General features: G+C 40.2%; 3 protein-coding genes across 8 annotated transcripts; 1 reads left to right on the forward strand and 2 right to left on the reverse strand.

Moving 5' to 3' along the window:
• Positions 1 to 236: 236 nt before the first annotated feature.
• On the reverse strand, positions 237 to 15,593 carry LOC101486405 (growth hormone-regulated TBC protein 1-A). Of its 2 annotated transcripts, none has more exons than XM_076874820.1 (8): positions 15,505 to 15,593; positions 2,982 to 3,127; positions 2,728 to 2,886; positions 2,513 to 2,637; positions 2,166 to 2,262; positions 1,387 to 1,559; positions 1,109 to 1,294; positions 237 to 838 (listed from the first exon to the last, which is right to left on the reverse strand). In XM_076874820.1, exons 1-8 carry the CDS (start codon positions 15,507 to 15,509, stop codon positions 737 to 739), a joined length of 993 nt encoding a protein of 330 aa, XP_076730935.1. In that variant the 5' UTR covers positions 15,510 to 15,593; the 3' UTR covers positions 237 to 736. The 2 variants fall into 2 exon arrangements, with proteins under 2 accessions (XP_076730935.1, XP_004551334.3); XM_004551277.5 differs by lacking the exon at positions 15,505 to 15,593 and adding an exon at positions 3,646 to 5,813.
• On the reverse strand, positions 5,850 to 11,664 carry dcun1d2a (DCN1, defective in cullin neddylation 1, domain containing 2a). 2 transcript variants are annotated; one of them, XM_012919163.4, is made up of 7 exons: positions 11,572 to 11,664; positions 9,780 to 9,996; positions 9,474 to 9,642; positions 9,026 to 9,156; positions 8,854 to 8,936; positions 7,285 to 7,381; positions 5,850 to 7,195 (listed from the first exon to the last, which is right to left on the reverse strand). In XM_012919163.4, the coding sequence occupies exons 1-7, from the start codon at positions 11,572 to 11,574 to the stop codon at positions 7,116 to 7,118; spliced, it is 780 nt and encodes a 259-aa protein (XP_012774617.1). In that variant the 5' UTR covers positions 11,575 to 11,664; the 3' UTR covers positions 5,850 to 7,115. The 2 variants fall into 2 exon arrangements, with proteins under 2 accessions (XP_012774617.1, XP_012774618.1); XM_012919164.5 differs by lacking the exon at positions 11,572 to 11,664 and adding an exon at positions 10,949 to 11,504.
• tfdp1a (transcription factor Dp-1, a) lies at positions 14,980 to 24,500 on the forward strand. 4 transcript variants are annotated; one of them, XM_004551278.6, is made up of 12 exons: positions 14,980 to 15,141; positions 17,123 to 17,207; positions 17,629 to 17,695; positions 17,876 to 17,997; positions 18,915 to 19,036; positions 19,250 to 19,415; positions 19,544 to 19,690; positions 19,764 to 19,832; positions 20,222 to 20,373; positions 21,349 to 21,515; positions 22,215 to 22,293; positions 22,369 to 24,500. In XM_004551278.6, the coding sequence occupies exons 2-12, from the start codon at positions 17,196 to 17,198 to the stop codon at positions 22,505 to 22,507; spliced, it is 1,242 nt and encodes a 413-aa protein (XP_004551335.1). In that variant the 5' UTR covers positions 14,980 to 15,141; positions 17,123 to 17,195; the 3' UTR covers positions 22,508 to 24,500. The 4 variants fall into 4 exon arrangements, with proteins under 4 accessions (XP_004551335.1, XP_004551336.1, XP_004551338.1 ...); XM_004551279.6 differs by lacking the exon at positions 14,980 to 15,141 and adding an exon at positions 16,235 to 16,318; XM_004551281.5 differs by lacking the exon at positions 14,980 to 15,141 and adding an exon at positions 16,270 to 16,365.
• The last annotated feature ends 821 nt before the right edge of the window (positions 24,501 to 25,321 follow it).

A 25,321-nucleotide genomic window follows, 5' to 3' on the forward strand; every position in this document is an offset into this window, starting at 1 on the left:
AGCAACTGTTTTGTGCTATCATTCAATATGGACCAAAATCTTTCCATGACTTTTATGAATCTGTACCATGAAATCCCACTCATTGCAACGTGTACTTACTAAAGTGGCTGGTGAGCATATAACTTTAATAGCTTTGTAGACTATGCCTGAATTCATGACTGACACACACAAATAATACTGATGCTACCATTTAGCAGAAGCATTCAGCAAAGTGAGGAAGCAGATGGGGTAAGTTAATGGGTTTTATTTTACAACAAAAAGTGAAAAATGAGACTGAGCTCCATAAATTTAAACAGAAACCACCACATTAAAAGCGTGACCCTTCAGCTTTACGTTCTCTTGTAAACAGTCCTAAAGGCAAGAGACAGAACAAAGTATTCACAGTAAAAATAAGTGATCCGTCCATAATCACCAAAGCAAAAGTGTTTTTAGAAAATACACATGTAAATGCTGTTTGGTGCGGTGTTATGATCTTAATGTACTTCTGTATATATAGCAGCAAATATAGTAGGTGAAAGATTGGAGTCAAAATCAAAAGAAAAGCCTCAGAAGCATAAGCCTTCATATTTAGATACCCAGTCTGCCAGATTAGAGTGTAACAAAGTATAAATCACAGAAGTAACCAGAAGAGTCACCAACATGTATGTTTCATACAGTTCCTGACTGTACAGTGTTACTTACGCTGCCTGAGCTTTTGTTTTATTAAATCCAGTATAAGGGGAAAGTGTCCTGAACCTCATGGCTGTCCTGATTCCTCCTTGAGAATTTGTTGTCTGCATTTCTCTCTCAGTTTATCAACAGTCGACATCGACAGACTCTTAGGTTCTGTAAAGATCTTCTGCAAAGGAACATTTAAGGAGTGCTTAGGCTTTTTTCTACTCAAAATAAAAATAAAAACTACAATTAAAACTGTGTAAATACTTTTAACAGATTATCTTCTGCACAGTCTCATGGACTGGTGAAGTTAGAATAGCTGAAATGTAGCACTTCCCCATGAATTGTTTTTCTTTTTCGGGAAGTATTCTTTAAAAAAAGATGTTTTATGACCATAAGTAGTGTCATTTTTCTCTGGCCCCTTCCTAACCATCATTGTATTTGGCAATCTCACCTGCATAAAGGTGTGGCAGTCTAGAGTGAAAGCCCCAGAAGTGATCTGTTTGAAGCATTCGCACACGTCAGGCAAAGAGCGCGCTCTCAGGATCTCTGCCTGGTGGTGAAGTATGAGAGTAAGAGCCACGCGGAAAAGTACTTTGGATCCCTCGTAGAAAAGACAATCCCAGACCCGCAGAACAGTCTGCAAGAATAAGACAGAAGGTGGATGTCAGTTAAATGATCGCCACATGCTTCTAGTTTGACCCCTCCACTAAAGCGCAGCTTTTGCCTCACCTCGATAGGGAGTACATCGATGTAGAGGCAGATAAACCAGCGAGACACCACCAGCGTCCATATGCCAGGGTACTGGGCCATGAGCTGTCCTACTGCAGGAGCTTTGACCTTAACCAGCTCACCAAGGACCTCCTGGTCAGTCTTCAGACCCAACATGGCCGGGGTGTAGTAGTCTGCAACACATTCAGATGAATTCCTCCTTTTCTTTTGCACAATTGAAAGCCATTGTAGTGCATTTATTTATTATAGATAATATTTATTATTATGTAAACTTTGAATTACATTTATTTATTTAACAGCCCTCCTTAAGGAAAAGATCAGGCTAACTGATTATTATTTTATCCCCAGTACCTCAGAAAAACAGACTCACATGCTCACAGTTAATTTGCTGCTTAATAAACTGAACAGAAATAAATAATGATGGTCTGGAGCATTGTTTTATAAAAGATCTCAAATTTTTATAGACCGAGTGTCAGTTTAGGAAGGCGCTATGAGAACTTAAAAAAAAAAGAAAAAGAAGTAAAACGGAAGAGAAGCGCATCTTTGGTCTCGTTCTCTGCCGCCTTGACATTTTGCTGTACGTTTCCTTTGTTGTGGTTGCAAAATGTTAGCTGAGGCTGCCGCTGGCCCTCGACACGAACACTGAAAACCCTGCATCTCTAAAGTGGAACTGGTTTAACCTATGGAGCAACAGTGCAGGGTAGGGGATGTTTGCTGTGGGGTAAACAAAAACAAAAAACAGAGCTCTGAAAGGAAGCCGACGTTAACTGTCACCTTACCTGGGAGTATCCTGCCCACCAGTGCATCCATAAGCCAGAAGGATTTCTCTTCGTCTTTCGTGATGATCATGAGGTAGCCTGCAATGAAGTTCATGCCCTAAAAACGAAAGAGCATGCTGTGGATCGCTTAGAATAAGAACTCCTGCTGTGTGTGCATACAGTATGCCAGGTTTTACATTGAATAAGTGCACTGACCGATATAAGAGCTAACAGATGAAGGTTAAGACGGAAAATCCTACACATGTATTGGTTAAATAAGGAAGTAGCCAGCCCTGATCTTTAGGTAAACAGACATGATCTTAGATAGAGGGAGAGTCAGAGCTTGTCGCTGACTGCATTTTCTTCACCTGACAGTAGCCCACTGTAGGATTATGGTGTCCGTAGGCCAGCAGCACATTGAACAGAGCCTTCTGCATGCCTGGCTCTGCTTTGCTCTTGAACAGGATGTTGTCAGGAAAGGTCCTGTGCATATCTTTTAAAAAGCAGAAAGAGTGAGTGAATTATTGGGACATAATTTAAGCATTGAAAGAGCATGCTGTATGCTGCGACAGTTTTGGTGCACCTGTGTGAATGGTTTCTTTCAGCTTGGTGTCATGCTCCATGTCCAGCAGAGACTGGTAATAACCCGGCTTACTCTCCAGCTGTTCCTGGGCACCACTAGCCGCCATCCAGATCCTGGCACGGTGCTCATTAGGCACACCTTTACGAACAAACCTCTTCACTGCCAAAACATGTTTTATTATTACCCATCACACGACCAGAGAGCTGGAACGAACAAGCAAACAAAACCCATGGAGGTGTCTTTTGTTTTTGTACCTGTGAAGTTCTTCTCCACATGAGGCTTCTCCTGAAGGAGCTTTGACCATCTCATGGACCTCCTGTTGAGGACATCTACATACTGATTCATCATCTCCTTGTAGGAGTCGAAATCGCCACGTCTCTCAAAACCGTAGGCGTCAATCCTGCTGGGACAAATTCACACAGTTCTCCACCAGTGAAGGTCTACACATAACACTCATAGACGCTGTGAAATCAGGATTGCCGGTGGACCTGCTTGCTCCCCTCCCTTCTTTCATTCTCCTATTCAGTGATGGCAGACTCTAAAACTGCCTCCACTGGGTAGGGTTTCTGTAGCTGAGTGATCAAATGCTCCAGCTGGATGAATAGTTAAGTGTTAAATTACTTCTTAGGGGAGCAAGGAGAAAAATGTAAAAACTCTGACAAGCTCCTGTCCCTTAAAAGCCAACAGGTGACAAACTTTAATGGTAGATTTACACGTTATAAGATGAAATGTGAAGTGGAAATACAAAAAGCTGAAGAGGAAGAAAGATGTTGTAAAAACAAGAAAAGGTTGCCAGTGAGGAAGCTGCAGGCAGATATGCTGACTAAATAACACAGGCCGACAACAAAACAGATAAAAAAAGAAACAAGAAAAGAGAAAATGAACTTTTTAAAACGCAATGAAACAAACAAAGCTTACCTGTCACTGTCATCATAATCGGCCAGAGCCTGCATAGCATTTCCTTTCATTTCCCCATCCATTGTGTCTCATGTGCTAAAGGTAAAGTAGTCCAAGAAAGCAGAAAAAAAGAAAAGAAAAAGAAAAAAACAACTGGGAGCAGGAAGCTTATTCCATTTTTATTCCCTGGAAAAGAACCAGCTGCTGTCAAGGTAAATAACAAAGCGGTCTGAGTTTCCTATGGCTCACCTTACAGCAGCCACTGCTGAGAGGAGGAGCTAGTATGAAGAAACCCACAGGTAACAGCCACAGGCGTGTACTTCTGTTCGCACACAAAACAGTTGGAGGAAGAGACACTGTGGTGTTTGCTCTTATGTCCTCTGCTGGCTGTAATTCCAACATTTTATTAATTTCCTGCAGCAGGTAAATTTGTTATTTCTTTAAAGTGATTTGGAGCCAGACCCAAATTTCCAGTGTTTCAAAGCTGATCTGTTTGGCAGACATATTATTAACACAGAGATGATAGGTGGACTTAGCCAATATTTTATATTTGGAATACATCGTGTTCTGAAACGTGTAGCCCGAAGTAATGAATTATTAGACAGCATTACTGTGGATCAGTCTCACCTTACTTCAACATTATTTTTGACAAACACACAGACAGCTGGCATCTAAAAAGCCTGATATAAAAGACTGTATATATAAGATGGACACATGCCTTTCCATTCTGTTAATTTTAACTTGGCATATTTTTCGTGTTGTATGGCCATGTCCTGTGTTATAAAGTTTAATAAAGTTTAAACAAAAGACTAAAAAAGATGGGGATGGATGTAGCCTCCAGGTCTGAAAAATGACCTGAAATGCTGAAGTGCCTTAAACCTGCATTCTTCTTTTATGACCTCAGTAAGCCCACTGGTAGGTTCATGTTCTCATATGACACTTTTAAGTCTCAGTTTTAACACAAACTGACTCGTTTGTACACTCTAGTCCCAAATAGACTCAAAACTGGTAAATAAAACAGTGAACACTTTAGCGCGTGGCTGCATTAGTTACTACAGTATGAGCGTGCAGTGTCACTCACCGCCTGTGATTTTAAAACACCAAGAATGCTCATCCTCAAGGCCCCAAAACAGGACTTTATAAACCAGTGGGTGATTTTATGGGGGGTTACAGCCATCTTTTATACACAGTTTTGGTCTACACTCCACACTCTGTTTTTAGCTTAATTGTCTCACCCTTTGGTGGGTAGTACAGTGCATAGAGTGACGGAGAAAGGCTCAAAGTGGACTCAAACCCAGGTCACTAGCCCTCAGCGCAACCAGTTGAGCTATAGTGGCACTCCACACGGAGTACTCTTAACAATATATGCGCCATACAATTAGTTTAACTGCAAACAGATTAAAAAAAAAATAACAGTCATGTGTCCTGTTTTGTGGAATCATATTATGAAAGTAATCTGGATTTATCTCCTCTGAAACAACATTGTTGTACCTTCCTATTTCACTTATTTTTAGTCAGAAACTTATAGGAGTACTGCAGTTATTAACAGAGCTTTTACTTTCTAATTATTTACAAAGATGATCCCTGGAAATAAATAGATGAACCCTTAAGCCATATTAGCCCTAAAAGAAACTTTGCTGGAGTTGAATTACTTCTGGTGAAAAAGTATTTTAATGATACTTGAATACATTTGATTGACCTATGAGGGTAGCTTAAATAATTCAACCTACAAACATAAATGTGACTTGCCTCTAGAAGTCAGCGTTGTGCATGAGTTGCATATGATCCCAAAGCAGATGATGCCACACAAGAGAACGCCACTTCAACTGCTTGTTAACAGAAATATCTAATCAGCCAATCACGTGGCAGGAACTCCATGCATTTAGTTATGTAGATAAGGTCAAGGTGACCTGATAAAGCTTAATCAAAGCATCAGAATGGGGATGAACGGTGATTTAAGTGACTTTGAATGTGGCAGACAGGCTAGTCTGAAAAACTGCTGACCTACACAATCATGTCTTGAGTTTATAGAGAATTACCAGAAAAACAGAAAATATTAAATGAGAAGCAGTTTTCTGGTATTTCCAAACATTTCCCCCCCCTCAGTGTCGACTTGCCTTCGCTGTAACTGTGCTTTTTTGTACTCTTTAGCAGTTGTTTTTTGTATCTGTGATATTAAGCGTCATATTTCTCATCAGCAGCAAAAGAGCTAAATACACACATCATTATGGAAAAACTCATGCTTTATTCATCTTTCGTAAATGAACAATATTAGGCTACTTACACGATGTATCAACAATATTTTCTATTTTTCACTACCTTCAGGAACACTGAACAGATGGGGTTAAACAGAAATACAAATATCAAACAGACAGATTTTTAATCTTAAGGCTTACTTTGTCGTCCTGTTGTCGCCCTCTTTAGTGTCCTGATTTCTGTATTAAGGGCTTTGCACTGCCTAAACACACAGATATGTGCCATGCAATCCTAAAGGTCAGTCGTTTCCTAATTTCAGAATTTCTCTCAAGTGCTGCTAAACAGTTGTTTAAGCATAAAAAACGCATCAAAGTGATGAATTGATAAAAAACAAAATTGCTTCTGAAAGAAAGTCGACTATGTGACATTTAGGATTCAAGACCCACTCCCCACTGAGATTATTCAGACAACACAACCCAATATCCATGATCTAAATTAAAGTACTGCCTTTACTTTAGTGAAAATGTATTGGTGTAACCAGCCAGGGGTGACGTAAAATGTGTTTCAACATGCTTTTGATGAGAAGCTCACAATTCCATGACTTAACAGAGCCACCTAACAATTTAACCAACAGCATATCATCCACAATATTGAGGCATCCCGTTAGAGAACTTAGCATTTACTGTACATAAAACAATCATCTTTTGTATTTATAAATTGAACATATTTATATTATTCTTCATATAGCTCTCTTTGTAAACTGTCCCAATAGATACAGTATGTACAGTAAAAACTGCAACAGTTCTGTTGGTGCTGGTGTAGTGAGCACTCTGTCCCAAGGTTAGAATAAGACAATAAGACATGGGAACTTTGCACAGTCACTCAGAGCTTTGAGACACGGTTGACTAGGAAGAATCTTAAAACACACAGCTTCTCCAGTCCATTCAGAGTACACGCAGCCAGTGAACCTCCTCTCAGTGCTGTGTCTATGCCCACCTATGGGGGCTGTAGTGCTCCTCCTGGAGCAGAGCACAGGGGCATCCAGGATACTGAGAATCTGGCAATGTCCATATGACGCCTCAGACTCAAGAGGGCAGAAAACGTGGCCAGTTGTTCTCGTAGTTTATACTCAGCTCCCTGAAAGGTGGTTTCCTGACAGTTTCAAGTGCTTCGGTTTTCACTCTGAAGTCTACAATTTTCTTTTTTTTTTTTTCTCTTTTGTACAAGTCTTAAAAAAAACTATCAAGTCACTGTAAAAGAAACAATGTTCTGGTTTTCCAGAGTCGGGATTAGATTTAGAGAGTTTTGCGTTTTGATCCTGTTACAATTGGTCGAGCGAATTCCACAAAATCATCTATAAGGACTGGCCAAGCTCCTGGGTGAGAAACACCGAAATATCGTTAGTGTCACAGTGATGGACGAGAGCTAAATATGAAGCATGTATTATCGATTGTGCCGGCTCACCTTCCTCATCATAGTTTGACATGTCGTCTGCTATCATGTTGCCAAAGTCCAACAACAAGTTCCATGTGTCCTTTGGGATAGATCGTTTATGGTGTTCCTGAAACGAACGAGTCCTGGTAAATTCACAGGTACAGAAACAGCTTCACATGTTTTCATTTCCTTCCATCTTTAATAATAGATTTTTTTGTCACTGTAAATAACTGATGGACTGAATTCTAGAGTTCTGTTTCAACCAAAACACCAGGGACAGGTTGCACCAACTGTACTTTGCTAAGCCTGGTCCAAACACCTAAGTCAGTATTTCTGAAAAGCAGTCTTGAGACTGGACTTTACGCTCAATAAAAGAAAAAAATCTGTAACATTCTCCTGATGTCCGCCTAATTTGTCAGTTCTGCTTTGGAGTAGATTTGGAGGATCAAAGTAAACAAAATTGCCATTACTGACACAGAAATAAGAAAATTAAGAGCTGTGCAGGCAGCGCAAGAACACACAGACGGCCAAGTCCAACTTTATAACAAGCAATAAGAGAGCTAGGAAAGAAATAACGAGCACAATAAATCATACACTAACTCAGACAGCCTCTGTTAATGAAACGATGCAAAGAAAAGTGGAAAAACCAAACAAAGATGTTTCTTTGAAAAGAAATCCCTTCAAACCAGCACAGCTAGGCAGATTTTTATTAGCAGTATATAACTGTTTAAGTTGCCAGAGTGGGTGTAGTTTTGTCGGACAGCTGCAGGCTTGTGGTCCAAAAAACCAAACAAAAAACTGCAAGTCATGGTACAGCTCTTCAGTATGTTCAAAAAGATAACTCCTACAAGTTGAAACCACTCAATCACCCCCCTGGCAGCAGCCTGCTTATGTTATCTGAATAACTCTGACATCTAAATGTCTGTTTGCCTCAAACATTACGCCACTGGTACTTTAATGTAATGTGCTGTGTTGACTAAGCTGTCGGCAGAAATGGTCTGAATTTGGACTTTTACACCTGCTTCGGACTAAGATTCTTGAAAAGTGCAGGGTTGGTGGAAACATCATGGTGGAAACAATCTGGTTTTGCCCACTAGTTTTTGTGATCACGTAGGTATCTAACGGAATAATGGCCCAGGCCTCTAGAATGGATTCCTCCTTAATTAGAGGATTAAAATGGCTTAAAGTTTGGCTAACTGATTTAAAAAAAAAACAAAAAAAATACACACACATTTTATTCTGGAGCAAATAAAATGCCACTTAAAAAGGTTTAAAAAGAATTACAATCTTGGTGACTTTTTGGGGAAAAGTGAACACCTTTTTAGGTGTAATGAGGACATCACCTGACCTTTTTCTCTTAAAAATACCAGTAGTAGTATCTCAGCTCTTAGAACACAGCTCCTTCCTCACATTTAAAATCTGTATACATACATCAGTGTAAAAACAAACAAAAATAAAAAATAATTTGCACTTTTTTTTTTTTTAAATAATGCCCCAAATATCCAAACACTGCGCCTGCCAATAAAAATCAACATTACGGATTTCTTAATAAGCAAAAATTCAGGGTCCATCGTGCCCAGTTTTACTCCTTTGACTCACCAAAAGGAATCTATTCCAAAGATCGAGGAATTTAAATCGTCCCGAAAGGACCAGGTTCCAGTAGGCTACGGCCATCTCCAAATCTACACAAATGAGACAACTTTGTTCAGATGTTTGTGAATCTATAATATTAGTCAAAAATCTATTGTTAGGTCACAATCCGTGAACTTACCGAGACCCTTCTGGCCAGGATTTTTGGCAAAGTTAAAGGTGAATTGATAGAAGTCCTTGAACTTTCCACTATCTTTTAGCTCTTGTTCTAATCTTGGCAAAAGTGCCTTCAGTTTTTCTGGACTGTCACACCTAGAAAAAAAAGAAAAGAAAAGAAAATATAAGCAGCACATACACAAATCACAACACATGGACAAACAAAACTGTTCTAACATTCAGTGCCCTGAAAGCCTACTCGGACACCTGAGCCTCAAAAGTCAAAACACTGCAACTGTTTCATTGAGTCGTTCCACGAAGACACAGTATACCCAGGCTGTGGGCGGATGTATAAATAGACAGCCTTCCCTCCCTGGAGCAACACTAAGAGAACCGCCATGCGTAGATACTTCAGTAAGAGTGTTTTTGTCCCACTTTAGAGCGTGTCACGTGCCGTTCATGTCAACACTCACCCCAGCTCGGTCATTCCATCCATAAACTCCTTCTTGGTGAACTCACACTGAGTGGCGGCACGAAACTTCCACGCAATAACCAGCACAGAGATGCTGGCTGGATCCAGTGAGAGGTCGTCACAAAACTGCTGGATCCCATCAATACCAATCTTATTCTCATCCTGGGGATCTATCAAGACAAAAACACAGTTTCACTCGAAATACTCAAGCAAGCAGTGTCTGTAACTCTTCTGGAATAAGGATCTTTACACTGTTCTTGTAAACAAAATTACAGCCTTAAACACTGTATTTTAAGATCCTACTTGCCTTTGTAGCGATTGTAGAGCTGTTCCAGCTTCTTACGGTCTACTGAGGTTTTCATGGATTCCTTACAGTAAAGCTCTGGATTCTGAAAATAGTTGTCTGTAGCAACTTCTAGTTTCCAGTCATTCTGTGTGAGACAGTACACGGCCGTTTTCTCCCCAGCCTGTGTGAAGGACATGAACTGCCGTACCTTGTCCCTCTGCGAAGACTTCAGCTTATGCTGTACAAGTACAGGACAGGGGCTGTCAGGCACCGGTGCAATCAAACCAGTCAGTACAGACAGAACCACACAAATGCAGAGCGACACACAGACAAAAACACACAGCGAAACATAAAACTCCACAGGCATTCAGGCAACAGGAAGAAAGACTGGGACACGCTCAGGAATACTCCGGCACATATTTCAAAAGGTTAGTCAGTCACGCCGACAAACGCGCTACAAATTTTGAGCCAAGACGCGCTGGTAGTAATGACGTCCTTTCCAAAAACAAGGTGGGTTTTTCTGAAAGGGGTTGTTATGGATTCTCAAAGCACATGCTGTACCTTGGAGGGCCCCTCAGATAACTACATTCATACTTGTAACATGAGTAGGGACATAGGATGCCATCACAAGGACCCAGAGGTGCAACAAGTCTGGAGTGAAACACAAGCCGCCCCCCACCAGAAATACTCAACAAATACCCCTTACATAAAAATATAGAGTGCACTTTCATTACATAAATACTTATAAGGTGATTTTAATTCATTATGGACAGAGGAACAAAAGAAATTACTCAGTGTGCACTTCTCTTGGCTAAAATCAGTAATGTTCATTTAGAATAATCCACCACTGAATTATAGACAGCCATATAACAAGTTTTTATCATATCTTAGACCAAACCTTTCCAGAGATACTTGTGCTAGTGTGCAACTACCATCTCCTCTCCAGCAGAAATTAACCAGCAATCAATCATTAAAGCCATAAATCTAAAAGAAAAAATTGCCAAAAGTTATTTTAGCAGCTCCAAAGTCTAATTTCTACTATGAAAATAAAACGAATAAGTTTGGGATTGTGGACCGTTTGAGGACAAGTCTACCTAATATTTGTGATGCTGTATTCTGATCCAAAAGGTTAGAAAAGCTTTTAAACAGTTCTGTCTATTTTTGCAAAAAATAAATAAATAAAAAATCACCATCCTATGCCATGTCCTCCAACTAGCTGCAGCGTCTGAACACCTCACTGAAGATCAGCATGTCCTCAACCTGAGTTCACCGAGCTGCTAATAACTCCATTACTGATGTAGTCAATAACGATGTATGAAGTCATGTGTCTGTCCCGGTTTGCTGCTCTGGCAGCACGGATTATTGTTCTGTTACAGGAGGGTAACGTTGGGTTAGCATTGTCTTCACAAACACCAGCTAGTAACTTGCACTGGCTAACGTTAGCTGAGTTAGCCTCTCTCTCTGACATTAACGATGGGGTTAATATCACGGGAACAGACTGTCATTGTGGTTACGCGTTAGCCGGGACTTAACTCAAACGGCCCTGTGTGTGTGTGTCTTTGAGGTCCAGCGGCTGACCTGCTCACAGCCGAAGTTACCAGACTGCCAAAAAGGGACGTGTAGCTAATGCTAGCTGCTCTTAAAATATCCAACTGACCTTCCCTGTAATAGCAACGAACACGAGTAAATGGCCACTGTACGCTTGCCAAAACGCGACACATCATGTACTTTAATACCACGACAATAGTCTTGTAAGCAAACCTTACTGGCATTAAATCCAATGCCTGGGTTTGTGTTTATTTTGGTTACCTACCATTTTTACACCCGCTGTTTGACCAGTTTGGTAGTCCGACTGTCGTTCATTATACGCATGCGCGGAAGTCGCCGGATTGCATAAAAAAGATGAGGTCTGCGGTAAAGGCTCCGTTTGATATTTGCATTATTTGCGCTTATTTGATTAGAAAATATGGGCTTGTGCAAGTATTTGTCGCGCAAAGAGAGTTAAAACGACACTTTCAAATACGATGTTATACCAAGTGTAATACACAAACAGGAAAACTCCCTCAAAACTGCATTCAGCACTGTTAAAAATAAAACTCAACCCCACCCTTCACCCGCTACACACACAGACACACACTTGTTGACTGCCAACATCCTCACACACCATCCGCAACACAATACACACTGTAAAACACAGCATCAGTAATCCTCCTTCACGGCACATCACACCTGCCTTGCTCTGTTAGTGGCAGACATATGAACAGCTGACCGAAGAAATTTATTTAAACTGCATTAAAACAACGACTGTTGTAGACATCCAAGATTGTTAGGTGACCCAAAGCCTCAAAAAAAAAAAAAAAAAAAAAAAAGTCAGAGCAGCCTTTCTGAAATGCCATTGCAGGGTAAGCACAGGTGTAATAACATTCATCATGGCACTGCTCCATTTAGAAGGGTCAGGGTTTATTGTGCTTGCCAGCTCACTAGAACGACTGATAGACTGAATATAACAGGGTTATAATTGAGTTTAACACTTACATGCTTATTGTGGTATGAGATGTCAAAGTGGTTATTGTGAAAAAGACCTATTTTGATAGCAACCATTAATGAATATGGCTATATTAGCAAGAAAAAAATCTAGAGTATTGTTTGTAGTGCTTTGGAAATGTATTGGGTTATGCTTACTGTGTTTACTGAATAAGATAACTAGCTTTGGAATAGTAAAGTTTAAATATTTTTAATACAAGTCGCATCCCAGACCTATTGAATCAAGAAATCACGTAAATAAAACCTGTGTGACAAAGTAAAGTAGGGTAAAAGACCTCAAACATCAAAACATCATGCAACCATTTAAAGAAACTCCAGAACAGATAAGAAACAAATTCAGTGACATCCATCAGTCTGGAAGGGGTTACAAGGTAATTTCTAGAGCTTTAGGACTCCAATGAACCATGGTGAAAGCCATTATGCATAAAAGAAGAAAACCTGGAACAGTGGCAAGCCTTCCCAGAAGTAGCCGGCCTACCAAATTTACTCCAAGACTGCATTAACGACTCATCTAGGAGGTTACAAAATAACCCAGGACAACCTCTAAAGAACTGCTGGCCTCACTTGTCTCAGTTAAGGTTTATGATTCAACAGTAAGATTTGCATAACTTCAACATTCAACATCAATCACCTCAAGGTGCTTTACATTGTAAAGACCCTACAATAATAAAGAGAAACCTCAAAAATCAAAGCAAGTGCACACTTTGAGCAAGTGCTTGGTGAGAGTGGGAAGGAAAAACACACAGTCTTGTAGGAATGAAGCCTCAAGAAGAACTAATTACTAAAGTTAATTCAGAAAAATTCCAAGGAGAAAAAAACTGCTGACCTAAAAGATCACAAAGGCTAGTCTCACATTTGCCAAAAAAAACCCCATCTTGATGATCCCTAAGACTTTTTGGAAAATATTCTGTGGACTGACGAGACAAAAGTTCCACTTATTGGAATGTTTGAGTCCCATTACATCTGACATAAAACTAATACAGGATTTCAAAAAAAAAAAAAATGATATCAGAGGATTGGTTTATGCATCAGGACAACGATCCACCCCCCAAACAAACAAAAAAGACAACATCCAAAAACGTTTTTGGAGTGACCTAGTCAAAGTCCGGGCTTAAAGCCGATTGAGATTCTTTGTGATGACCTTAAACATGCCATTAATGCTCTGAAACCCTCCAACGTCGCTGAATTAAAACAATTCTGCAAAGAACACCAAGGCCTTGGTGTTCCCCCGGAAAAGGTGGAAAAGGTAACTAGGGAAAGGGAGTTTTGCTTAGGCTGTTGCCCCCACAACCTGGTGCCAGATACACATAAGAAAATGAATGGATGGATGGATGGATGGATGGATGAATCTATGGATGGAGAAAGTTTACCTTGCCCAGCTTTTCAAGAGTTACAAATACACAACTCATATGATAATTCAAGCAAAGAAAGGCAAACGATTAAACCCTTATGAGCGAAGAAAAACATTTGTGACTACTTTATTAAAAAAAATTGTATGGTAACAGGGTTAAATGAGAGTAACAGGCCTGCACAAGATAACGGGGTTGAACGGATGTATTACTTTTATTTGTAGATTATGTCATACATCTGACAAATAAATACTCAGGACTACACAGAAATGTTGTTTATCTTTATATAATATCTTATATATTTTTTAACATGTTTGAAATGTTTGTTTTATATGTACAGTAACAGGATTGCAAATCAGTGCTGATATTAGAGTTTTCTCAGAAAAGGATGTAAGCTGATAGTTGACTGTGAAAGTCAAGAATAAATATAGAGATATAAACAAAGGAATTAAACTTTTAAATTAATTTCTATTTTGGTAATATAAATATCAAGGTTTGCATTGGTTGGAATGACACAATCTAGTCAGAAAAGACTGGAAAAATACAAAATATATCACAGAGAACTGACCTTTCATCTAACCACGGTGTTAACACGCAGCTCAATCGTGTCACTGATTTTTTGTCAAGTCACTCACTGTTTAGGCTGCACATAGGGTTGCAGTGCGTAATGACTCTTCTTTAATATATAATATAAGTTGATGATGAACAAAATCAAAACAAGAAAAAAAGTGGATTTATAACTATTTTTAACTGTTATAAATTAGTTATTGAGAATTTGGCAAGAGAAAAAAAATGCTATTTTGATAGTTCTCAAGAGCTATTTTGCATTTAAATTATATTTTGGAATTGAACCACCTTCACACTACAAATGTATGTTGTAGTCCTTTGTGAGTGGATTGTATTCAAATTCATATGTGTGTGTGTGTGTGTGTGTGTGTGTGTGTGTGTGTGTGTGTGTGTGTGTGTGTGTGTGTGTGTGTGTGGAGTGGGGGCAAAGAAAATCTCCTGCATTTGTACGATGGCTCACTAACAGTGACAAAAGTGAGTGTTAAGACCTCTCCAGTGCACTTGCTATCACTGTTATTTGCACCAAATCAGGTGAAATTGTTTCACAATGACTCATGGCTTCCTAACTGAACAGATTTGCATCCCTGGAGATTAACTAACTTTGTGTTAAACCTTCGATACTCTGACCCCTTACTTATTTCACGTCTTGTCATATTAACACATTTTTTATGGCGCACTCCTGTGCAGCAGACGGCGCTACATGTATCACGAGGGCTCTGGTATCCACCAATCCAAAGAGCTCCAGGTTGTGGGCATGAACTATTTTGACCGCTTTGCTTTCGTCTCATTCGTGCTGTCCAATCAAGCTCCACTAAAGCGAGGCACCGCCAAGATCAGATTGTGAGAGACGCTGCTGTAGCAAGGCTAACGGAAAGTCGATAGGAAAAGCTAGCGAGCGATCTGTTAACCTGTAAGGTGCACCGGTAAGCAGCATCTACTCAACTGCAGCTTGTCACTCAGCTGACGCATATGATAGCACTGACGTTAAATATCTGTATGACCGTCTATTGTTTGTTAAGTATATAGGAAAAAAAATGTTACCGCCAATAAATACAAAGCTAACCGTCGAGGTAAACTTGTAGCTAATTCTGGGGTTGTCGATGACAGCTGGGGTTTAGCTTCTGTGCTAACCCACTAGCTAGTCAGTGGGCTAACAAAGCGCTGAAGCACCTACTTCTTGAAGTGCAATCGCGAGCTAACTCAGTGTTAAAATAAACATTTTAATAATAAAGTAAAGTACCTTTTGCATTGCATTTAATATATCCTCTTTCAAGTCGCTAACTTACGGCATGTAGCTGACGGTAACGAAGTGAAGAGCAAAGCTAGTTTTTGCGGTTCATGATGATTGTAATCGACCTGATTACAGTAACGTACTTGTATTGGATCCATATGCAACAGTTCGTTTGGAAGCGAACCTTATAAAAACTAATATTTAAGTTTTAGACACCTCAAAATGGCCACCTTTCTGTGAATTTAGCGTCAGGAAAGTATTCGTAAGGCTCTTCGTGTTTTATTAAGAACAAATAAGAAAGGTTACGCGATTAAATGCGTGGAATAATAATAACAATGGTAATACTAATAAGTCGAGGGTTTAAATGTAACTTCCAGACAACAAAGCGTGTTATTCATTAGTTAGCTATGTGTTTTGATACTGGTTACTACACTGGCAAAAGGTCAGCGGTTGACAATAAAACGCAATCAACTCACGGAGTATATACGGCTACCTGCAACTGGTATTTTAGAAGTTGTGGTTAACTGTGGCAAAAAAATTTATCGTCTGGATAAAATCCACCTTGCTGGCATCGATGGCAAACTTTGTTTACTTTTTCAGTCTCTTTGACTTGGAAACGATCACTCTTTGTACAGCTAGCACACAGCAAGTTATGCAAATCCTGTCATGGCTTGTTGTATTAAAAAATAAGCTTAAAAGTGAAATACTCAATGTGAATACATTATTTCGTACTTCAAATTAACTATATAATTGTTAAAAAGTATCTCGACATTTCTTAGTTTGTTTCCTGTTTAGTGGGGATTTAGACCTCCTCTTCCTCCATTCTCAAATGCCAACAACAACAGCCGTCGAGGAGACAGAGTGCACTCGTAAGCGCATACAGTCACCACAGTGAAGCTCATTCATCGTGCGAAAGGCACGTTCACTATTTTAAGTGTTAACCCATGCTGAAGTGTAGCTGGGATCTGCAGCACGGAACCAATAATCGCAACATTTCTACATGAATCGTCTCAGAGCGTGCAGGAGCTAACTAGTAAGCTAAGACCAGCAAGCTGGGTCTACCGCTAGCTGTTAGCAGCTAGCTGCGTCCAACAAAAGATTGTTCGTGCTAATCGACATATAATATGACCGCTGTTACAGTATCATGCAGCCACAGTGCCTGGAGCCATATAGTGCCTTCTCTGTTGCGACATTATCAGTTTAGCGCTGTTGTGATAAAGTTCGCTTGTTTGCGTGACCTGTAGCAGAAGTTGGACGGTGCCTCTCCTCCGGACGTGCTCGGTACCTGAAGTAGGCCTTGTGCACACTTAGCGTAGTAAAAGTTGTGAGCATCAAGGGATGGCTTAATATGGTTTCCTGCATAAAAAGAACACTTAAAAGTACTGCTCGGTGGCTCGTTCACGTGAGATTGGTGTGAGAAGCGTACATGTCTGCGCATTTTGGATAATAAAACAAACAGTGACGCTAACATTGGTGATGTAGTTAGCTTTCTACAATGTGCTCTTAGCAAGCAGACCAGATGGGCCTTACTTCAGAAATAAGTTTAAATTTCCTCTCCAAAACAAAGTGAAACACAGCTTAGCTTGGGAAACAGTATTGGGAAATATAATGTTTGGGTCAAACTGCAATTTTGTCATTATTTAAGTAATAGTTTGTTCTCTTTCTGTTTGCAGGGGTCTGAATAGTGACTGGCAGAAGAAAAGTCTTTTTAACCTAAAGCATACCTCTTTTCGGTCCTTTGGGATCATGGCTAAAGATGTAAGTAAATATATACATGGTTTCATGAGAAACATCAGGCTATTTCTGCGGTGTCACTTAAGTACTGTAGCTAATTTGGGTCCTTCAGTTTACTGGCTGCACTTAGTCTTGTAGTGTTTTCTTTTCTTTTTCTCTTTAAATAGACTGTGGGATTTGTTTAGTGACTTCATAGTGGAGTGGTTTATACATTTGCCTTACAAAAGATCCCCTGTTAGGTCCTGGAAGGTGACATAGTTCCATTGAATCAGGAAGGGCATCCGGCGTTAAAACTGTGACAAATCAAACTTGTGCAACTCGCTGCGGTGACCATTCGTAAATAAGGCATCAGCCAAAAGTAGCTTCTACTGTATGGAGTTTGTTTAACTTGACTCGTCTTCAATTCTTTGGTTTCTGTAGTATATTAAGTTGTTCTCTTTTACAGGCTGGTCTAATTGAAACCAATGGAGAGCTAAAGGTTTTCATCGATCAGAATCTGAGCCCTAGTAAAGGTATATTTTATGTATATTTTACAGAAATTGTGCATATGTGATATGCAGGGCTTTCTAAGCAACATGTACAGTCTAGTTTAAGAGGCAGCAGAGCTGTTTGTTGGTAGGTGGACAATAGGGGGCAATGGTGTTTCATTCAAAAGCTTCCCTCATTAATGATCTTCTCATGTCTCCTATAAGGTGTCCTGTCCTTGGTTACTGTCCAGCCCACAGCTGCCCCTGTGGCCAAACAGCTACTACCCAAAACCCTTGGGCCATCCAATGTGAACGTCGCTACACACATGCAAAATGTGCCACACATGGTGAGTGAGGTCCTGTTAAGTCAGCATTATGTGGTTTCTTTTCTCTTAAGGCGTAGAAACCCTCAGCAAATTTAAAGAATGCTTTGGCTCTGCTAAATATTAGCTAGATGAATTTTTGTAGGGTTTTACTCTGCTTTATATGAATGTTGTATAAGCCCCCTCCATTATCATTGTGAGGTGACCGGGGAGAGGGTAGCTGGAGGCAGTTGATCCTAAGCTCATCAACTCTACAGTCAGCAGGATTACACCCATCATCCCATTATGTACAAGGAATGTATACATAACGGAAATCAGCTTAGATATCACCTTACTAAAGGAATAGATCACCCGTCTTCAAGATGCCTCACATTGCTGTTAGGGATGCAGTTTTTTAAAGCTGTGTCTTTAACTGTCATCAGCCCAATTCAGCATCAGGTTTTTATTAGTCATCATAAATGACTGAAATTCTAAAAATGTCTTATTTCTCCCTTAAAGCTGTATTCAAACAATCGCCAATGATGATTTTCATGACAAACCAAATATTTTGCTTACAAAGTCAAATTCTGTCAAATGAAATAACTGTCATTTAACTTTACTGCTTCACCTGTCAGCTTTCTAATGCAAGGCCAAATGTATTTAAATCATTCCTTATTGCACTGAGGGTAGTTATAGCTTTCTGCAAGGTATCCTCAAAATGACAGAAATCAGCAGAAGATGCGCGTCCTAAAGAGAGTGAACAGAGTCCCACCTTGAGTTTATGTTCAGTGTGAATTGGTTCTTGTAGTTAAACATAAAATATTTAAGTGTGAGGCTTTAGAAGAAATATTACATGTCAAGATTTGAGTACATGAGGTTTTAGAGGAGAAACTCATTGTTGATGACAACAAAAGCATGACTATCAGTGTGTGTTCTTTCTCTTCTCTGTGGTCTTCCTGTAGGTGATTGGAACACCCCAGAGGCCTACCGTATCGAACACCATTTTGGTAAACAGTCCACACACACCCAGTTCCCAGTTCCTCACACAGAGTCAACCAGCCGATGCCTCTCCTTGGTCATCAGGGTAAGGCTTCAAATTGCCCTTAAGATTTTAAGCTTGGGACATTATTGGTGAGCTCTGTCCAGATTAAGCTAAGCATTTTAGAATGGGTCAAGTCTGATAGCTATTCATAGCAATAATAAAAAAAAAAAAAAGTGAATGCCAGATTGCCACACATCAGTGTGTTTGTGTTCATAGTGACGTGGGCTCGTTTGTTTTTTTTTTTTATGTTTGCAGAAAACGTGGGAAGAAAGGGGAAAAGAATGGGAAGGGCTTGAGGCATTTTTCCATGAAGGTGTGCGAGAAGGTGCAGAAGAAAGGAGTGACCACGTACAATGAAGTGGCAGATGAACTGGTGGCAGAATTCAGCTCATCAGACAACCACATGTCACCGAATGACTCAGTGAGCACTGCCGCTGTGTGATACTGTCTCAGTGATGCAGACTGATTACTCCTGATGAAGATATTTTAATTCTAAGATATATTTTTTAATGTTTTGAATTGCGTCTTTTTTTTTCTCTCTCATTTCAGCATGTGTATGACCAGAAGAACATTCGGCGACGCGTTTATGATGCACTTAACGTGCTTATGGCCATGAACATTATTTCTAAAGAGAAAAAAGAAATCAAGTGGATTGGTCTACCCACCAACTCAGCGCAAGAGTGCCAAAACCTAGAGGTAGAAACGCACAGCGAAGACAGTCACTCCTGCTTTTGTTACCAGTGTTAAAACGCTTTTATTTCAACTGTAGGTGGAGAGACAAAGGCGGCTGGAGAGGATTAAGCAGAAACAATCACAGCTTCAGGAGCTCATACTGCAGGTTGGATTTGAGTGCTGGTACTTGTGTGATCAAAGGGGGGCTACAATTATAGTCTTTATAGTGGTAATTGTGCATCAGGGCTGCAGAAGACGCTTCATAAATACCCCACGAACTGATTGGCCTCTTTAGATTGCTTTTGTCTGCGTTTTGTCTCTTTTTGTGATGCTGGATCATAATGAATCAGTAATAAACAGAAGTTCTTCTCATTGAATCTCTATATATGCAAGTAGCACATGCAAAATGGCAACTTAAAATTGTTACAATGTAAAAGAAAAAATTAGTATTTAAAAAAAAAAAAAAAGCATAAATATATCCAAGAATGCTGTAGTGCTACACTTAGTTCTTTGCAGCTGTTTGAGTTTTAACTTGTCTTTGATCTTGTCTTACAGCAAATAGCTTTTAAGAACCTGGTTCAGAGGAATAGGCAGACAGAGCAGCAGGCAAACCGACCTCCACCTCCCAACTCCATCATCCACCTTCCTTTCATTATTGTCAACACCAGCAAGAAAACTGTCATTGACTGCAGCATCTCCAATGACAAGTGTGTGATCATCAGCTCTGTTATTTAAAATGCTGGCACTTGGAATAATTTGTAACTGGGGGGGGGGGGGGAAGAAATTATCCAAAAAGTGGGGGAGGTGTTCACATTTTCATCGAGGCGCTGGTAGTGCTTCACCGGGCTGTATTTATTAGGGCTTTAATAAATAGTTGCGGAACAACATGTACTTGACAACAGCCCGTCAGCCACATAAGCTGCTTTATTTTTTCTAGCCATGTGACATGATTGTATGTAATACCTTGGAGCTGCATAGGTGGGAAACTCAACTATAATTGCAGGTTAATTGTGTTCTGGTTCTTGGCAAATAAGCTAAAAGAGGCTTGGAAGCCTTCTGTCAGTGCAAAGCCATTATAGTGTGGTATCAAGATGTGCATTATAACAATAACTAGAATCTCCTCATTTTTAACTCAACATTTCAGTGTGTATAGGATTAGTGGCTGACTTGAAGAAGTAAATATGAGGCCTTCCCACATGCAACTAAACCAGGGGTGTCCAACTCCAGGTCTCAAGGGCCGATGTCCTGCAGGTTTTAGATATCACCCTGGATCAGGACACCTAAATCAACTGATTAGTTCATTACCAGCCTCTGGAGAACTTCAAGACATGCTGAGGAGGTAATTTCGTCATTTAAATCAGCTGTGTTGGATCAAGGACTCATCTAAAACCTGCAGGGCACCGACCCTTGAGGCCTGGAGTTCGACACCCCTGATCTAAGCTAATCCCCGCTTTGTAGATTAACTTTATTTTGAAAGGAATACTAGTAGCTGTCCTCAACGGGCTAACTAAAATACTGAAGAACCTTTGGCTAATTTCTTCTTAGCCAAAGGTGTTGAAAATGGGACCCATGTTCTATTCTATTCAGTATGCTGTCCTTGATTTGGTACCCATGATCTTCTTTAAAATTAGAACGAACACTTGTTTGGATAATTGACCCTTTCCCATTTTTCCACTCTTCAGGTTCGAGTATTTGTTTAACTTCGACAGCATGTTTGAGATCCACGATGACATCGAGGTGCTAAAACGTATGGGCATGGCCTGCGGCTTGGAGGTGGGAAAGTGTTCTCCAGAGGATCTGAAAATCGCACGTAGCCTGGTGCCCAAAGCTCTAGAGCCTTATGTTATAGGTAAGTGACCAATATCCCTATGAGTTCGGCCCCCCTACCCCCCCTGGAAATTACGCCCCTGGTACTTGGTGCAGTTGTGAACACAGTAATCACACTTGGATGGGGACCAAACAATTGGACCAAGACCCTTTGGAGCAGCGGTCTCCAACCCCTGGGCCACGGACCGCTACCGGTCCGTGAGTCATTTGGTACCGGGCCGCAAGAGTTGAGGCTCAGGTGGGAAACTTATGGTTTTCAGAGTTTTTATTCGTTTCTATCGTTTTTGTTTTTTTTTTAATCATTTTTATCGTTAACTCTGTTTCCCTGGGTCTTTTCCCCTGTGGTGCAAAAAAGGTTGGGGATCGCAGCTTTGGAGGGCAGGGTCTTGGGACACTTTATAAAGAAAATAAATTTAAAAAAAAAAAAAACCTCCAGTGCGGCTTATGGTATGATGATCTGACCTAACTACCAGGTCTGCATTTTCTGAAAATGAGTGAAAAACAGCTACACGTTTGCAAACTCGTCAACTCGGTCTAGAGTGAGAGGTGAGAAAAACAAGCTTAGACAGAAACTGCTTCAAAGGGTTAGTCTTCATCTGCAGTTAAAGTAGGCAAGAATCTGATTGTGCTTTCTGAATCCCTTTGTTCTATATCTCTTATCCCCACTCAGGTCTGCAAATAGTCGAAGGTCTTCATTCTAATTCATTTTCTCTTTATCCAGAAATGGCCAAAGGTCCCATCAGTAACGTCTACATCACTGGAGGTTCCTCTGCTAATGGAGCCCGTTACCCTGCAAACAGGTAAGAGTTGCTAAATGTGATGTAGCTCTAATGTGCACACTGCTTTTTCTAACATTTCCCCATCCTCTTATGCAGTGATGGCTGCACTGATGGCACCATGGCGTCCAGTTCAAACGATTCTCACTACAGCGGGTCTCGTGTGGAGACTCCAGTGTCTTACATGGGGGATGACGACGATGAGGATGAGTACGATGAGAATGACGATGAAGACTAACCTCCCTACACCTCGCCACTCCAACAAGCACAGTCTTCAAAACCACCCTCACCGTGGGAATTTAGTCCACTGTCGTGTGTGCTTTTTTTTTTCTTTTCTCCCCTCCGCCCTGTTTACCTGTATTTCTGTCTGGCTTTCTCAGGGGTGTCGATGAAAATTAAAAGAACAGAGGTGTTTGCACCCACCTTTTTCTGCTCCTGAGTCACCTGCACCACAGCTCAGTGGGAGGTGTCGTCCAAGGGAACTGTAGTCTTTGTCCCTGCCACCTGAAGTCTTTGTCTAATCCACTTCTTAATAAGCCATCCCACTAAAAAGCAACTCTAAGGCCTACTGCTGTTGGAGAATGTATAATGTACCTGTTTGACTTATAATTTTTTTTTCTGCAGTTGCATATGGCAGACATGATCAAAATGTTCCAAGGTGGCCAAAGTGTCTGCTGTGAGATGTGTTGTTAGTGCAACACCATGGATTCGGAATGGCTTAACACAGATGCCACTGCATCACAGTATGGGGCTCCATCACATCTCGTCATGCTTTGTTTGTTTTGTTTTGGTTTTGTGTTCTGAGCAATTTGAAATGGTTTCCCGATTGTTTTTGGGCTGGCTTCCTTCTGTTCCGTAGGCAGCTGCTTTCCTGATCTTCTTTGCTAGTTTTATTTGTATTCCAGAGTTGAGGAATTCTCCATCACCGCCCTGTTAATGCCTTGGTAGTGTTTACAAAATAATGGCAGCAGCGAGGTAAAGACTTTCATAACCCAGGCTCCTAGGTAAATAAGCTTTCTTTGTTAATTACATATATGAATCCTACAACAATTGTAGCTTATAGTTTCCTTTAGAGGCCAGTGGTAAAGATAGACCTACAAAAATTATTGATGTAACAATGTGTGGTTGTATAGGTCTTTATGTACACCCTTCAAAGATCTCCCTTTTAAAACTGAGCAACACGTGTACTGACTCTTCCAAATACCTTTTTCTGTAATCTAATATAAGTTTGCAAATTAAATATAGATTGTTTTAATAAGTTTGTATCCACAATTCATGATTTTTCTGGGGTTGGGGTAAGGTCGACTGTCTGTTGGGTTGGAAACAAAGTTTGCTTAAATAGTAATATGAGAGGTGAGCAGAAGGCGCTAGAAACGTCTAGCTGGGTCGTTGTCTCAACCCTGTCTATTAAAAGAACTGGGGAAGGAAACTAGCTCGGTTTTTAAAGAAGTTGACTGCTTGTCAAAAGAAAACCACAAGGGATACACTGCTTGGATGCCTAACACTTGGGAAAAGGATGCCTGACAATGATTATGCTGCTGCAGTGTGATTGGTTCTTACATTATGCTAGTTTGCTTTCTGTCAGCAGTTTTTAATTAGATTTGGCCAAAAACTGTGGATACACTGCAGATACTGGAATATTGGGGGGGGGGAGCATTTATTTTAGCATCTGTTAATTCTCTGATAAACCGGATCCTGTGACTTGTTTAGAGCTGTTGAGTTCTTTTAATTCAGAAATCCTGGAAGACTAACAGTTTATCTAATTTTGGCTCTGGAATCCACCATAAAAAATACAAAATAACACACAGATGTGGTTGGAGGGAGTTTGCTTAAATTTAATTAAACTGTAAAATTACACCAATTTTATACATGGGCCCCAATGAAATTAGACAACTTCCAATAAAATAAAGAAAAATTACAAATGACTGAAATCTATAAAACTATGGATATTACAAAGAATGAGTTTTGCCATTTTTGATGTCTTGCCCAACCTCCTTCGATTGTTTGTTCGTGGGTTTTTCTACCTAATTTGGTTGGTTTGGCATTGTCATTGCATAACTTTCCACTTTACCTTTGTCCAAACACATTTGGGTTGCTCTTGCATTAACGTTTAATTCACTGTTTTAAGCTTTGCTGCGTTTGGCTGAAGACAGTAAAGCTCTGTACGATTCAGAATTCATCTTGCTGCTTCTGTGTTTTGTCACATCATCAATAAACAGTCGTGAAACCAGTTCCAGTGGAAGCATGCATGTCCATACATTACACTGCCTCCGTTGTGTTTGGATTATGTAGTATGCTTCGATTCATATTCTGTCCCACGCCTCGTCCATCCTGTTTTGTTTTGTTTCTCCCTCCCATCATTCTGTTACAGGCTGCTGTTGTAACTGTCCAACAGTGCTGTTCCTCAGTATGATTTGGGTCAGTTGTCCATCCACAGTTCACAAGAATCACTACTTCTCCTACAGTGCTAGTTAGTTTTTACTTGTGCACAGCTGTCACCCAGTGGGTCTTTAACCTGTTCTCATGATCATATTCATAATGGATTGTGAGCCAGATTAGGCGCTACTTTGATGTTGTTGTTGTAGATGGTTTTGGTCAAGTCTGTATGTTCTTTCATGGGCTCTTTATGGTAGACAGGGACCATTCCTTTGACAGGATAGGTGGTGTTTGTCTTTACCATGGAAAGGATCCTGTGATCATCCCGCTCTATTTTTATTCTGTTTACTAAGCATTTTCACTAGTGCGTTTTGTGTTGTTGTTGTTGTTTTGTTTTTGTTTTTTTGCTGTCAAAGAGTGGCCTGTTTAATTTGCATTGAGGGCTCATTTGAACATATAGAATTTGAAAGCTGCCGTTTCCAGCAGCAGCTTCCAGAAGTGCTATACTTGAACGTGTTGCCTTTACCTGCTTGATTTATGACAAAATGACAGGATTAGACAGGTACATTCTGGGTAGGATCTCATAAATTGCCGACAACAAGAAAAAGCAAATTCCTTCCGTCCATAATGGAACCTGGGGGACTGAACACACTGTTCTTGCAACCTGAACTAGATA

The sequence above is a fragment of the Maylandia zebra genome, linkage group LG16, assembly GCF_041146795.1.
Source record: "Maylandia zebra isolate NMK-2024a linkage group LG16, Mzebra_GT3a, whole genome shotgun sequence".
In the NCBI taxonomy this organism is placed as follows: Eukaryota; Metazoa; Chordata; class Actinopteri; order Cichliformes; family Cichlidae; genus Maylandia; species Maylandia zebra.